The sequence below is a fragment of the Prionailurus viverrinus genome, chromosome D4, assembly GCF_022837055.1.
Source record: "Prionailurus viverrinus isolate Anna chromosome D4, UM_Priviv_1.0, whole genome shotgun sequence".
In the NCBI taxonomy this organism is placed as follows: Eukaryota; Metazoa; Chordata; class Mammalia; order Carnivora; family Felidae; genus Prionailurus; species Prionailurus viverrinus.
The window spans coordinates 62,979,652-62,995,761 of record NC_062573.1 but is presented as its reverse complement, the minus strand read 5'-3'; the positions used below and the strand labels follow the sequence as shown (position 1 = coordinate 62,995,761).

General features: G+C 38.7%; 1 protein-coding gene across 8 annotated transcripts in view; it reads right to left on the bottom strand.

Moving 5' to 3' along the window:
* Nucleotides 1-16,110, bottom strand: part of KIF27 (kinesin family member 27) — a 99,237-nt gene that overhangs the window by 46,677 nt on the left and 36,450 nt on the right. For all 8 annotated transcript variants that reach the window (XR_007146282.1, XR_007146283.1, XM_047829829.1 and 5 more), the window contains 5 exons: nucleotides 14,935-15,141; nucleotides 9,270-9,439; nucleotides 8,692-8,795; nucleotides 6,828-6,983; nucleotides 2,642-2,847 (listed from right to left, as the gene is read on the bottom strand). Coding sequence is in view for 6 of the 8 variants with exons in the window: in XM_047829829.1 (XP_047685785.1) it covers nucleotides 2,642-2,847; nucleotides 6,828-6,983; nucleotides 8,692-8,795; nucleotides 9,270-9,439; nucleotides 14,935-15,141 (843 nt within the window). In the remaining 2 variants the exon portion in view is untranslated. The remainder of the gene's footprint in view (nucleotides 1-2,641; nucleotides 2,848-6,827; nucleotides 6,984-8,691; nucleotides 8,796-9,269; nucleotides 9,440-14,934; nucleotides 15,142-16,110) is intronic.

The window sequence follows — 16,110 nt, the reverse complement described above, 5'->3', positions numbered from 1 at the left end:
ATCTCACGGTTTATGACACCAAGCCCTGTGTCGGGCTCTGTGCTGACAGCATGGGGATTCTCTCTCTCACTCTCTCTGCCCCTCTCTTTCTCTCAAAACAAATAAATCAAAATTTAAAAAACACAGATTTTAGATTTTTTAAATTAAAACAATTTAAGTTTTAAAAACTGAAATAACTTTATAATACTAATAAAAACACTAGTATTTCAACATTTAAAAATGGTATGAGGGGTGCTTGGGTGGCCGTTGGTTAAGCATCTGACTTTTGATTTTGGTTGAGGTCATGGTCTCATGGTTCGTGAGATCGAGCCCCACATTGGGCTCTACTCTGACAGCATGGAGCCTGCTTGGGATTCTCTCTTTCCCTCTCGCTCTGCTCCTCCCCTGCCTGTGCTCTTTCTCTCTCTCAAAATAAATAAACATTAAAAATAATAATTAAATAAAAATGGCATGAGATGTTAGCATACTGAAAACTGTTACTGTCACCTCCACTATGAGATTCTTGAGCTATTCTACCTTTTTACAACTTAGTTTCCTCATTTGTAAAACAGGGTAAAAATATTCATTCTAAAGGGTTACATAATGATTAAATAATACTTGTGAAACATCTGGTATGTAGACACTTAGAAGCTGGTAACTATCATCCTCCTCCCATCCCCACCACCATCCTCATCATCTTTATCGTCCCCATCCCCACTGGGTGTACATGACACCCAGTCATGACACTGGGTGTACATGACACCCAGACATTTCTAAAACTACATGGGAATCCCGTTTCAGTCCTCGGCTATATGGGACATTTCTTTTGAGCTTAACTATGTTCTGTGTCTTCTTTCCTTTCCTTATCAGTCCTCTTAGCAGAAAAGAATATGCAACAAGAAACATGGAAAACAAAAAACATGATAATTCTCAAACCCTATTAATAGCCTTTCACTTAGAGGCATCTGAGTGGCTCAGTCGGTTAAGTGCTCTTGATTTCGGCTCAGGTCATGATCTCATGGTTTGTGGGATTGAGCCCTGAATCAGGCTCTGTGCTGACAACGCAGAACCTGCTTGGGATTCTGTCTGTCTGTCTGTCTGTCTCTCTCTCTCTCTCTCTCTCCCCCACCCCTTCCCTTCTCTTCTCCCCTACTTGCACTCTCTAACCTTTCACTTAATCTTTTAATTCAATCAATTTAGCTGTGTGAAACTGAACATATAATCTTTGCTAAATCCACAAACAAGGCTTAAACCATACATGTATATGATAAACTACTCCTTTTGAAACCAATCATTCTGGCTATTATTGAGTATAAGAATTACAGTCAGAACTGAAGCTTGGATATAAAACTATGAAATTGTAAGTAAAATTTCATAATAAACACAAAGGAAAAATCTTAACTGTTTTGTTCTACTAATATTTTGTTAAAAGGAGTATTTTGTTAGACATCGCAGCCTTAATTTTAAGGGTCAAGAAGTGAAAAAGAACAGATCCCAAGACTCTCTGAGGTGAACTGCTAAATGGAAATATGTATTCTGAAAACAAGTACGGTGAAGGAAAGTACCCCTCCTCTAAGTAGTTCACATGTTAAGTCATACTATTTTAACTTTGTGTTGAGAGGCTACTTAGCTAAACATTTTAGTGGGGATGGCCAGATGTTGGAGGTGGCATTAAAAACGCTAGAAGGGGGGTTCCTAGGGGGCTCAGTCAGTTGAGTGGCAGACTCTTGATTTCAGCTCAGGTCATCATCCCAGAGTCATAGGACCAAGCCCCTGTGTCAGGCTCTGCACTAAGTGTGGAGCCTGCCTAAAATTCTCTCTTTCTCTCTCCCTCTGCCCCTCTCCCCCCGTTCACGCTCTCTCTCTCAAAACAAAACCAAAATTTTTAAAAAAACCATAAAACCCTAGGAGGAGGGATTTGGTTTTTGGTCTGTCCATATGCAATGAACACGGCCCTTGTTGAGAGAACAATTGTGGCACAGTTTCAAAAATAAATAAATAATGCTCTGAATAGGTGAATGACAATTCCACGCTACCTACAGTGGAAACAACATTAAAGTAAATAGATTATGAATGAAAAAAAATGGAGACAACATTCTAGCAGATTCATTATAATCAGACTAACAAAGCACTCTGGTCATCCCAAAAGCATCTGAAGATGGCTTCATTATACACAAAATCTTTCTGTAATGGAATATTTCTCATAGAATACAACTTTTAACGGTAGCCACTTCTGAGGCAATAGCTAAATCCGGCATTAGGAAATCAAGGATGAGATGTAGGAGTCAATTACTAACCTTTCGTAAAGCAATCAGTTATGGTTTCAGAAAACTATCTGAAATAATTAGCATTTGCGGCATGTCTACAAAATGCCACATACATCCCAGATGTTTTATATATATTCCTTAATCATCAATCTTTTGTCCTTCAGAAAAGAACACAACTTACCATGGGTTTTGACAAAAAGTTTAAAATAATACACTTTTCAAACAAAGGGTGTAGTACCCAGATAGAAAGCAGGCAAATCTGCCAGCACACCGGAAAAGAAAAGCTGCCATCCAGTTCCTCCTGCTGGGAAAAATTGAATCCTACTTCTTTCCCAACCAGGTACACAAGCAGTAAACCCCTAAGGAAGTTTGCTCAATCACGTTTCTTAAATTACCTGGACTCTTAGCTTTGCGGCGTCCATCTTTTTGCGGAACTCCTTCTGTAATTTTACCTTCAGGGCGATATCAGAAAGATCTTTGTTTTCTAGTTCCTGCAGCTGCTTCTCTGTTTCAGTTAATTCCACTTTCGCCTGTTCTGCTTCGTGCTCAAGTTTTGTTACTTTCAGAGAATACTGTTTGCTTACAGACTTGGCATGGTTACCTTCACCACAGTGATAACAATTAGAAAGCATGTTAAAAAAAAAAAAAACAGCCAAGTAAAATAGCAAAATCTTTAAAATGCTCTATTCTTCAAAATCCTGCTGGGCAGTATATCTATTTAAGGCAGAGCATTACATATCCAGCTGTCCCCACCCATCTCCATCAAACACAACTTGCCACCTGGCCTCTTAATAATTAGTTGCTCAATGGCTGTTCCTGTCTGGTGCCATTCTGTTCCAGGTTCATCTTTGTGTGTGTGTGACATTTCTGATTTTCTGAATTTGCAGTGTAGCTTTGCGGGCATCAAACTCCAGGTAAGAACATATTTGGGGTGACTCTGGCTTTTTGCTAACTACACTTTGGTTTCTTGCTACCTTTAAATCTTTTTTTTCCTAGTATGAGAAATTCCCAACATATCAAAAGTAGAAAACTAATACGATGAATGATGAACCCCCATCATTGAGATTCAAGAGTTATTAAGATTTTGCCATAGTTGCTTTATCTATGTCTTTCTTCTGTTTTTATTTGCTTAAGAATTATAAAGCAGGGGCGCCTAGGTGGCTCAGTCAGTTAAACGTCCAACCTCGGCTCAAGTCATGATCTCATGGTTCATGAGTTCAAGCTCCACATCGGGCTCGCTGCTATCAGCACTGTGCCCACTTTGGATCCTCTGTCCTCTCTCACTGCCCCTCTCCCACTCATACACATGCTCTCTCTCTAAAAAAAAGCCAGGGGCGCCTCGGTGGCTCAGGTCATGATCTCATGGTTCATGGGTTTGAGCCCCACACATTGGGTTCTGTGCTGACAGCTCAGGGCCTGGAGTCTGCTTCAGATTCTGTGTCTCCCTCTCTCTCTGCCCCTCCCCCACAGATGCTCTGCCTCTCTCAAAAATAAACATTAAAAAAAAAAATGTCATCTTACCTATACATACTTCAATGCATCTATATCAAACACGGACATAGCCAAACTTCTTTCACACCTAACAATATTAATCCCTACCTGAATCTATTCAGACTTCCACAATTGTCTCAAAATGTCTTTTACAAGTGGTTTATTTTAATTGCCATCCAAAAAGGCCCACAATACATTTGATTGTTATGTCTGTTATGAAACTTTCATTCTAGAGCTGGCCCCCTCCTTTTCCACTCAACTAAACTTGTCAAAGATTAATTCTTTTTCAATGCTTTTCTTATACTTGGAACAGAGAGGAAAAAGAATATAGATATTTCTGTATCTCTCTTCATTCTAAGCTACTAGGCCCTAAAAATTTGGTTTTAATCTGTTCTGAGTAGTCAACTTATCCTTGAACTAGACTAGCAAACCCATGGCAATGGAAAACTGAGTCCAAAGCTCAGGGGATGAATAATTATCAGGGCCAGTTTGTTCTGCTACACTGAAAATCTCTAATTTTTATTAGTAAAAAGGAGTTACTGAACTAAATGCACTATGAGTTTTCTTCTGTCTCTATAACTCTCTGATTATTTGACTAACATTAAAATGCACATGACTACTATATTTTAATTAAAGACCCCATATATTGCTCAACACACCAATATTTTGAGTCACCGAGAAAAAAGGTGATTATACCAGTTACATGGTAAAATGCCAGGATGCCACTGATGGTAACGGTGCATCCTGATTTCAGAGACATTCAAATGTGAAAGAATGTGATTAGAATTGATGAAATACAGTATAGTTGTCACTTATTGTTGGCTGAAATAGTTGCTACTGGGGGGAAGTCTTCGGTGAGGAGGATTTGAAAAGCAAGCACACGTTGACCCTTTTTCCCGTCACCATCCCTAAGGACAGCTCCAAATTGCCCTTGGTTCTCATAAGTAAGAAGAGGACCTTCTCTGTGTACATTCATGTAGCCTCTATTTTGAGGCAACCGGGATGAACATACTGGGCTACAAGAGCGTGCTCGTTTAGTGAGAGATCTCATGATGGTGTGACCTATCTAAAAATCATTTATTCCAGAAGGTACATATCCTTAACTTTCACAGGCAGTACCCTGATGGAGAAGCTATTTAAACCCCCAAATCAGGGGCGCCTGGGAGGCTCAGTGGGTTGAGTGTCTGACTTCGGCTCAGGTCAGGATCTCACGGTTTGTGAGTTTGAGCCCCGCGTGGGGCTCTGTGCTGATAGCTCAGAGTCTGCAGCCTGCCTCAGATTCTGTGTCTCCCTCTCTCTCCTGCTCATGCTCTCTCTTTCTCTCTCTCTCAAAAATAAACAAACATGAAAAAAAAATTTTAAATCCTAAATCAGTTCCTAGACATTCCTACGAGAGATGCACTGGCATTGATCCTGCCTATAAGGAAGGAACATAGTCAAGCTCAATTAAACATGTGGGACCCCGTCTGGGTGGCTCAGTCGATTAAGCATCAGATTTCGGCTCAGGTCATCATCTTGCTGTTCCTGAGTTCAAGCCCCGTGTCGGGCTCTGTGCCGACAGCTCAGAGCCTGGATCCTATTTTGGATTCTGTGTCTCCCTCTCTCTCTGCCCCTCCCCTGCTCACTCGCTCTCTCTCTCTTGAAAATAAATAAACATTAAACAAAATAAAAAATAAAAAAACAAAAAACCCATCTGGGACACCTAGGCCTGGAGCGGTATATAGCACATTCGTCACTAGGACTGAGGAAGGAAAACACTTTGGCACAGCAGTTATGGAGTGGAGGATGAGAGACGCCAGCCAGACAGAAAACAAGCTCATCAGAAAGAGGAGGGAAGTGGGAGGGCAAGTTGCCCTAGGAGCCACCATAATTCATGTAATCTGAGGGTAATTACCGCCTTGGCTTAAGGAAAAGGAAGATGATATTTCCTTCAGTTCCTTTAAATGGGACCAATGTTCATTGGAACTGAGAAAAAACTCTTATCCCTTCAATTCCTTACTGAATTTCAAAGCAGTCAAAGCTCACACTTTGAGTCTTTTGGGGGGGGGGGGGGGAAGCCTGAAATGTGCTTTCCGAGGCAAGCCTGATAACGTAGCTAAGGGTGAGGGGAGGATGTGGGACATATGCCCAACCAGGCAGAATCTGAGACTAAGGGGAAGAGCTAAAAGCTTGGCTCACTGAGAGAATAGCTCTCAAGAATACATCCTTACATCTTGAGAGAAATAAAAATTATCTACATTTAAAATATAAAGTTTAGGGGCGCCTGGGTGGCTCAGTTGGTTAAGCGTCCGACTTCGGCTCAGGTCATGATCTATCTCACGGTTTGTGGGCCCCATGTCGGGCTCTGTGCTGAAAGCTCAGAGCTTGGAGCCTGCTTCAGATTCTGTACCTCCCTCTCTCCGCCCCTCCCCTGCTCGTGTTTTGCCTCTGTCTCTCAGAAATAAAAGTTAAAAAAAATTTTTTTAATACAAAGTTTATAAATAACGTTAAAAATGAACTATCCAAGAGAATGAGGACTAATAATTTAAAATAAGTATTAAAGTGGGTTAGAAAACATCTTAGACATATTCCCAGGTACCTAGTATAATGTTTCTTAAAAAGTGGCAAAAAACATTAAATGCCCATAGACTTGCAACACGATACAAAGTCCACAGAATTCTCTCAATTCGCAGATGAAATCCCAATGTAACCACGTTCTTCTGGTAACTAACCTCCACCTACTGGCTATGAAACACACCTTGTTATACCAAATTCTAAGCTACAGTGGATAGTCCTCAGTGTCAAAAACTAAAGTAAATGTTGCAACATCAGAAGCAACTTTAGGGGCGCCTGGGTGGCTCAGTCAGCTAAGCATCCGACTTCGGCTCAGGTCATGATCTCGCGGTCCGTGAGTTCAAGCCCCACGTTGGGCTGTGTGCTGACAGCTCAGAGCCTGGAGCCTGCTTCAGATTCTGTGTCTTCCTCTCTCTCTGACCCTCCCCCATTCATGCTCTGTCTCTGTCTCAAAAATAAATAAACGTTAAAAATTTTAAAAAAAAAAGCAATTTTAGACACCTTTCTTACATAAGCTGGTTCACAGGACATTATTACCTGTTTTTATTAATTCTTTAATTAGATCTTCCTTCATCTTGATGTTAATTGTAAGTTCTCTCATTTTCTGTTTGGCTTCGGTAAGTATGAGTTCTGAATTCCTTAATTTTTGCAAATTCAACTCTTGACTCTCCTGGAGACATTCAATCTTTAAATCTTTAAAGAAAAAGAAGCAAAACTGAGAAATAAAACTTCCTGCCCATAGAATTTTCCCCAGAAGTGGAGTTAAATAAAAGCAGAAAGAAGCAGTCTAGAGGTAGCAGAGGAAGAGACAAACATAAAGGGAAAGAAAGAAAGGACAAAATACATGGCAATTGGGACTTTCATTTTCTAGCTGACAGCAAGTTTTAGTCACATCCTGTAGGTTCTGATACATAGGTCATCATTGTCCTTAGGTATGTGATTTGAGTTTTCCTTTAACCTGAGTTATTTAAGAAAGGTATAAAATATCCAGGTGGGCAGAGAGTTGAAATTTTTTCCCACTAACTTCTACTTTAACGGTCATCAGAGAATGTGGTCTGTCTGCACCACGCTACCCAAGGTGTAGTCCAGCACTGTTGGTTACTGGAACGTAAGTCAACTATGTCACTGTTTTAATTCAGCGGACTTTTTTCCCCCACAGCAAGACTCCCTCAGTGAAGAAGCTAGTGCACTGATTTACATTCTGGTGTGAGTTTCTTACCTGGCTGTAGACCAATAACAAACAGCTCAAGGATGGCTACTTGAGTAGCACTTCTCTATACTATTTATACATTTTTTTTAACGTTTATTTATTTTTGAGACAGAGAGAGACAGAGCATGAACAGGGGAGGGTGAGAGAGAGAGGGAGACACAGAATCCGAAACAGGCTCCAGGCTCTGAGCGGTCAGCACAGAGCCCGATGCGGGGCTCAAACTCACGGACCGTGAGATCATGACCTGAGCCGAAGTCGGACGCTCAACCGACTGAGCCACCCAGGCGCCCCTATTTATACATTTTTAAATTTATTTCAGTTTTATTTGTGACATAAAGTCAATGCTTTGTTAATAGAACAGGCATAGGCTCTTTAAAAGATAAAATACTATTTTCATAGTGGAGGACTCATCTATTGTGTTATTTGTATTTGCTATGCTCTTTTCTGTGTGTGTGTCTGACCACTCATAGGCCAAGAGAAATGAGTTAAAAATCTCCTACTACAACATAGTTTTGGCAACACAAACATTTTTTATGCTTATTTGATGCATACAAATTCTCATCAGCTGTGTAGTACAACATTATGAGCACTCAGCAGACTAAGTCAGCTCTAAGGTCACATACATCACTACTGGAAGGCAGGTGTGCCAGGGAAGCAGCAGATACCTGGTACATTATTTAAAATGTATTTTAGGGGCACCTGGGTGGCTCAGTCAGATAAGTGTCCGGCTTCGGCTCAGGTCATGATCTTGTGGTCCCTGAGTTCAAGCCCTGAATCGGGCACTGTGCTGACAATGCAGAACCTCCTTGAGATTCTCTCTCTCCCTCTCTCTGCCCCTCCCCTGCTCACACACACTCTTTCTCAAAATAAATAAATAACCCTAAATAAATTATTTAAAAATTTTTTAAATGTATTTTACTGTCATCAATGAACAATGTGAATATCAACTCAAGTTTGGATACAAAAATCCCCATTCTGAGACATTTATCCTATAACTCTAGCCAGAATTAACTGGGGACTTTTTTTTTTTTTTTTAATTAAGGCGTAGCAAGTGAAAACTTGGAGGGAGAACAGAGAACAAAAAGGAAGTTCTCCTACCAAGTTCCCATCTTTGAGAATTAAATTATTGACTAAAGAAAAAGAGAAGTGTCATAAACATTAGATCTAAATTACTTGAGAAAGTCTGTGTACCTTCATTCCCCAAACTTGACTTTTGTGTTTGATCCTGAATATCATTCAATTCAACAAGAGAACAAACAGAACTTCGCTTCTGAATCCACGAGCGACTTCTATGTCTAAAAACAAAAAAATCAGGATCAAAGGTAACTTGTCTGTTAGTGTTTTCTAATATGCCCTCAAATTAGTTTCCCCAGAACTGACCACAATGTTAAAAAAGTATTAATTACATAAACAGTTTTTTCTATTATTCCTCAAAATAAAAGGATATCTCCCTCAGGCTGAACTCAGGGGGAAATTCATGTTTGTTGCCACTGTGGCAGTAAAATCAGGAAACCCAAACACATTCTCTCTGAAAATTAAAATCCAACAGCTATAAAAGCCCTAAATGCAAAAATATTTTCAATTTTAAGATTGATGACTTGTGTTCAAATGCTGGTTTCATAACACATTAGATAGACACAGTAGACAGTGCTTTAGGCAAAACTTATATTAAATGGTAAAGATACATGTTAATGAATAAAACCCCTATATCTATCTATATTTATTGCACCATACATTATGCTTATGAAATCAGTCTATATTTAACATACCTAATTTCAGATTTCTCTTGGCCTTCTGATTCTTCATCATCACTGTCATCAGAAAATTGGCAGTGGAGGACTTCATCTTGTTCTTCTATATGACCCAGCAGCATCTGACTTCGTGTTCGAAATCCGGCAACTACTCGATCCAGAGAGTACACAGAAGGACTTGTGTAGACCTTACAAGTGATTACCCCACCCAACAACAGAAAAAAGTGATTTTTTTTATGTTTATTTTTATTCTATTACTCAAAATATTTTTAAAGAGGTTATTAGATAGTTACATGGAAATAGCCAATCACCGAAAATATCCATTCTCCCAAAAAAAGTCAAAGTAAATTTCACCATGCTGTTTTACCCCATAGACACATACTTCCTTCAGAACCTACACAGCTCTTCCTCCTTCTAGAAAGCTATCTTCAATTATACCTTCATGGAAAACAGTATTCAAAAATGAAACCAAAGAGAGGCACGAGTGAAAACATCACTGCTCTTAAGCATTGCACGGGTACTTCCCAACAAAAGTGAAACCCAGACACAGTGTGATAGGAGGCAATGACCTATTTGTACTACACTGGAGGAAATCCAAATGCATGTATTCACACTTTACAGGTGGCAGTTAGGGATAGCTGACTTAATGCTCTAAAGTGACATAGTTAATATGTATCATGGATAAATAGATTTTCCTGGGCTAGCCTGGGAGCTTTCCATATGATAACATGCTTCTACTGGCAATGCGCCTTCAGCTCTCAAAAAATGACCTTGGAAAACAACAACAGAAAATAGAAATTGCCTTTATACTCTTCTAGCTTTTGTTACAAGTATTTCCTTTTTTATCACCTCTCTGTAACCAAACCTCAGAGTAATTTCTCAAAAAAGGCAGATAATAAAATATTAGAGGAAACATTCCATTTATGAACAGATTTCATTAGAAGCTATTAAAATTATGACATATAGTGGAATGTGTATATCACAGAGTATCAAGATTCAAGTGATGAAGGTCCCTCACATAATCCCTCCCAGAAAAGCCCGCCTGATATGGAAGATTCCTTGATACCTGATTTCTGTGCCTCTGTTGTTGGCCACCTAATAAGGTCACATTGGTACCATGATGGACACAGAGTAAAGTTTTCTAGGTGGACTCCCAATCCTGGGGTTTGAGGGAGGGGGGAGGGGAATTATTTACAGAAGAACCAACTCAGTAAGTTTTTCTCTAACAAGCACAATTACCCCGCATGTCCATTTTGCCCCAAAACAAACAGGCATCAAGGTTTCTCTTCATCAGAGGAATGCGAATTATTTCAGGAGCAAATAATACTTTCTGTTCAAAGTCAAATATTGTTCTCTAGAATTGTAATCTGCTTTTAAAATTTTTTTCTACAAAAAACCCCAAAGGAGCCAGCCTAATAATGAATACCAAATATATTCTACAACAATCAGTAATATTTAATAAATTAATTCCTTAACAGTCATTCCACCCAATACAATAAAACCTGGCACATTCTCACCTAAGTACTGAGTCCTGCTTCCCTTTAGTTGCTTCTGCATTCCATAGCTCCCCCCTTTAGCATTTTCAACCACACCCCAAACAGTACTAATCACTAATGTAAGTACTCAAATAAGCTGATTAATAATTCAGATTAACTGAGGTGTATACACTAGAAGCCAACATTTTATTCTAACCATTTTCTTCCCTAGAATTATATAGCCATAAAGCTAGAGAGAATTTTAAAGCTTACTGAGTTCAACTATTCTACCCATATTTGGCTCTATTTATAACATGACCTCTGCTGAAGCATTGCCTGCCGGGGCCCTGGGGCCTCTGGAATCATCTTTGGCAGTTTTTGTTTGTTTGTTTGTTTGTTTTTTAAGATTTATTTATTTTTGAGAGACAGAGAGACAGAGCATGAGTGAGGGAGGGGCACAAAATCCGAAGCAGGCTCCAGGCTCTCAGCTATCAGCACAGAGCTCGACGTGGGGCTTGAACCCACGAACTGAGGTCATGACCTGAGCTGAAATAGGACCCTTAACCAACTGAGCCTGGTGCCCCACATCTTTGGCAGTTTTAAGTGAAGTATTCCCTTAGCACTTCTTCTCCCTGGTCCTGGAGAGTCCAGATTTTTTAAATATATCCCTTAAGAATACTCAGTCGGTTTTCTTAGCATACAGTTGTATAAAGTACTAAAAGTGGTATTAGTTACCTATTGCTTTTATTTCCACTCCATATCAGATTTCATCGAATCTACAATGCCATCAACTATAAGAGACACCATTATTTTTATCCCATCAAGAAAGAAAAAAAGCTGTCAAACTATGACGTGCCATCAATTATAAAACATACCCTGGCATCAAAGATGATAAAATGTGAAAAAACGTGAGTCTTACTATCAATGAAACATGGCAGATTTTCATCAGTATTTGTGATATTGTATTATACCTAAGCATTGACTGACCCCTCTAATTTTTTTCTTTCCAAAGTGCCCTCTCTGAGTGGGTATAATACTGGCTCTTGGCCTCAAGTATATCGTATTTACCATGTTAAGAAAGTAGACACCTCTGTTATATTTTTTCTTTAGATTTAAATCAAGATTCAACTTTTCATTTGATGAGCTTTGGTATCTATTGAGACAAAGGAGTTTTTTCTCTTTTTTCCAATCAGTTTGATAAATAATACTAAAACTTTTTCTTTCATTTACCTATATACTACTTAGTTGTGAGGGGCAATTTCTTTAGGAATTCTGCATAAGTAGATATGTTCTATAATTCCATTTTGGTGTTTAACTTTTCAGATTAAGAACCAGTTGAAAACAAATGTGCAATAATAGGAAAAAGTACACAAGATAAATATTATTTAAAATATTATATTAAATATTTAATATAATAAAATATATTAAATAAACACTTAAGATAATATATCTCAATATATTAATATAATATGTTAAGGTAAATATTATTCAGCCATTAAAAATCATGATATGTTATAAAAGAATATTTAATAACTCTCAATTTTCATGATATATTGAGAAAAGCCAGTAATGAAAGTATATGAGTATACGCATAATATAACAAATAATGCATTTAAAATAAATAAGATCTTTTTGCTCTTTTCCCTCCAATATGTATACACAAGCATTTAAGAAATGTTTTTAAGGTGCCTGGGTGTCTTAGTCAGTTGAGCTAGACTCTCGATTTAGGCTTAGGTCAAGATCTCATGGTTCATCGCTTTGAGCCCCACATCAGGCTCTGTGCTGACAGCCTGCTTGGGATTCTCTCCCTACCCCTCTCTCTTTGCCCCCCCCCCCCACTCATATTCTCTCTCTCTCTCTCTCTCAAAATAAATAAATAAACTCAAAAAAAAAAAAAAAAAGAAAAAGAAAATATTAGCTAGATTTCTGCCAAGGAGATAGAAATCCAGGAGAAAATGAAATGGTATTTCAGATGTCCTCTTGGGAGTAATTTAGTTCATTTCGGTATTCAATATGAAAACTTCCCCTCACTTTTAGAACAAGCAGGACACCAACAAGGCTTGGCATGCCATGTGTCTTCCCACGCAAGCCTGCCTTCTCATGTCTGCTGCAGTAACCAGCCCAAACAAGAAAAGGGGCCTAGATTCTTGGACACATGGTAGGAACAAGAGTTCTTAAAACTGCCGATCATGTGACTTTTGCATCTTCTTTCCTTTCCCCTCCTTTTAATGGCTAGCAGAGATCTTTTGGGGTAGAAGGAAAATTGTAAAAACAAAACAAAACTCATAACTTGATAATTTGAAACAATAACCACGGAAGTCATTATTCCACTCATGCCTGTTTCAGGCCTATGCAAACAACTAGAAATAAGAACAAGGGTCTAACTTTTCTCAAGAGCCCACAGAGCTCTATCTCCTCACAGAGTGTATGTGTGTGTGAATGTCTAGTAAAAAGAAGAAAGAGAGACTGAGAGGGAATAAATATGTACAACTTTTGTAATCAGGGGAAAACAAGTGTTCTTTTAAAAAAATAAAAGAGGGGCGCCTGGGTGACTCAGTTGGTTAAGCGTCTGACTTCAGCTCAGGTCATGACCTCACGGTTTGTGAGTTCAAGTCCCGCATCAGGCTCTGTGCTGACAGACAGCTAAGAGCCTGGATGGAGCCTGCTTCGGATTCTGTGTCTCCCTCTCTCTCTGCCCTTCCCCACTCATGCTCTGTCTCTGTCTCTCAAAAGTAAATAAACATTAAAATATTTTTTTTAAATAAAAAATAAAAGAATAAACAGAAAATTTATTCACATTACTAGCCAAGAGTTAATAAATAAATCGCTTAAATACAGAAGACGATATATAATTATTAAGTTGAAATCATAGTTATCAAATTTGAATCCTGCAAAAATTTACCTTTCATCCCATATGTTCTATGAAAATTTACTGTGTATTCACCCATAAAGAAAATATCAATAACTCAGGGGCACCCGGTGGCTCAGTTGGTTAAGCGGCTGACTTCAACTCAGGTCATGATCTCACAGTTCATAACTTCAAGCCCCGCGTCAGGCTCTGTGCTGACGGCTCAGAGCCTGGAGCCTGCTTCAGATTCTGTCTCCTCTCTCTCTCTCTGCCCCTCCCCTGCTCGTGCTGTCTCTCAAAACTGAATAAATGTTAACAAAAAATTTTTAAAAAGAAAATGTCAATAACTCTACAAAGGAAAACTGAAATTAATAAGAACAGTGATTTAAATTTTAAAACTCAACCACTCAGAGCTAAAAACCACACAGGTAAGGATAGCACCTGTCTTACTCTGAGGCACAGAGCCTGGGACACAGTAACGCACCCCATAGGCGTGTGTTGAAGACACAGTGTACCAGGCAGTTTTAGCATCACTATCTTATGTAAATCCTCCACACACACCGTTTCCCCCAGTCTGACAGACAAGGAACTGGGGGCCCACATGGGTTTAGGCACACGTACAGGTCTATACAAAGAGCTTGTGTTCACAGCCAAGCCTACCTGGCTACAAAGCCTATGACGCTTCCCATATTTCTTACCCCTTTAATGGTAACCATCACATGGCCTTCGGATCCTTTCCAGTCATAAAATTAATAAATAGACACCAAAATTCATGAATCTGCTACTCAGTCTTCTCCACTAGAGATTTCCATTCCAGTAGAGATTCCTTGATTTTTCATGAGAAATCTGTGTACATAGATTTACCACCCACACACATATTTATAAATAAAAATTAAAATGAAACTTCATACTGATCTCCACACAGTCTTGATTATGTCAGCTTGGCAAGACCGGATAATAGACAAATATCATTTTGAAAATAATAAAACAGACCAAATAAAGCAAACTAAGCACCCTCCAATCTCATCTCAACTTGGTGTGGTTAAATACAGAAAAAAATTAATGAAGATATCAGACTAAAACATGAAAATATGAAAATATGATGGCAAAGGATAGCTTTTTCTCCTTGGTGAATACAGACATCACCTTCAACTATTCCTTCCAAATAACTATATATTCTCCTATTCATTCATTTTTTTGTTAAAAATAAGCATGACTGAAGGCAAGAATATACATAAAAGTCCATGAAACCAAACAGAAAAAGAAAAGGTGCTGAGACTGTACAAATATCCTGTGATATTATACATATTTTTTACGTATCAAAACCAAAACCAGAAAGAAATCAATGTTTAGACATTACCTTCCTGGAATCTGATCTGGCTGGGATATAAATATAATGCCCCAAACGAGTATCAAACGGTACGGTACATGGCCTCTTTCCAGGTGTCCTGGTGTCTGGCCCGTCTCCACAAGTTTCTGTAGCTGAAGATGTCATTGACGGATTAAGTCTTGCTAGTTCTTCACTCAGTTGATCCACAAGAAGTTGTTGTTCTATTATTTTTTCATTCTTTGTAAAATATAGATGAACATTTTTAAAATAGAGAACCCCAGTAAGTGTGTAATGATTAAAAATAAATTGTACATTGCCCGAACTCATGACTACCTTAAGAGAACCATAAAACCTCACTGCTCCACAGACTAGCCTTCTGGTGTTCACCAGACGGTTCTGAGTGATAAAAACTTTTGAATAGTAAGCAGTGACAAAGAGAGACTGAAGAATTAAATACTCAAAGTAAATGCCCCATACATTTTGATTGGTTGGTTTGCCAACCTGAAGCATTCTGATTAGCTGATCTCTATAAATGTTTGGCCTTCCTGAGTGAAATCCAAGCAGTAACAGGAAAGAAGAAAGTTGAAAAGGGGAGAAAGAACTACAAATGGCAGAGGTGGCTGCAAAGGAGACTAACTGGTAATAGGTGCAGTGAAGTGAAAGCCTTTACTCAGGGCAAAAGAAAGCCTAAAGCACAAAGAGCTAAAAGATAGGTAGCTGGTAGTCCTGGGAGGAAAAAGAACTGGAAAGCAAAGGCTGAACAAATTGTGTCAGGAGTGTGAGTGTGTGTGTGTGTGTGTGTGTGTGTGTGTGTGTGTGTGTCTGTGTTAGCTTTCTATGTATCCTCTAGAGAAACTTTGTCAACTATACCCAATCCAGAAAGCTCTAACATCAATCTCTGTTTTATCAGCACAAAATTATGTAAACAAGAAACTGTCATTCATCTTAATACTTCACACGTACTACACTGTTAAATAGGGAAAAAAACCCTAAAGTTTTACAGTGCTCATGCTAAGCTATAAGAAAGAAACCTTATTAAAAATTCATATATTCAGATAATTAAAATATATGCCAATGGCATAGAAGTTGAGGCAGGAGGTGTGATATGGAGTCTTTACACTGTCTGGGAAAGGGTGAAAATACCAATAATATTAGACTTTATTAAATCAAGAGTGCATGGTACACTCTCTAGGGTAACCACCAATA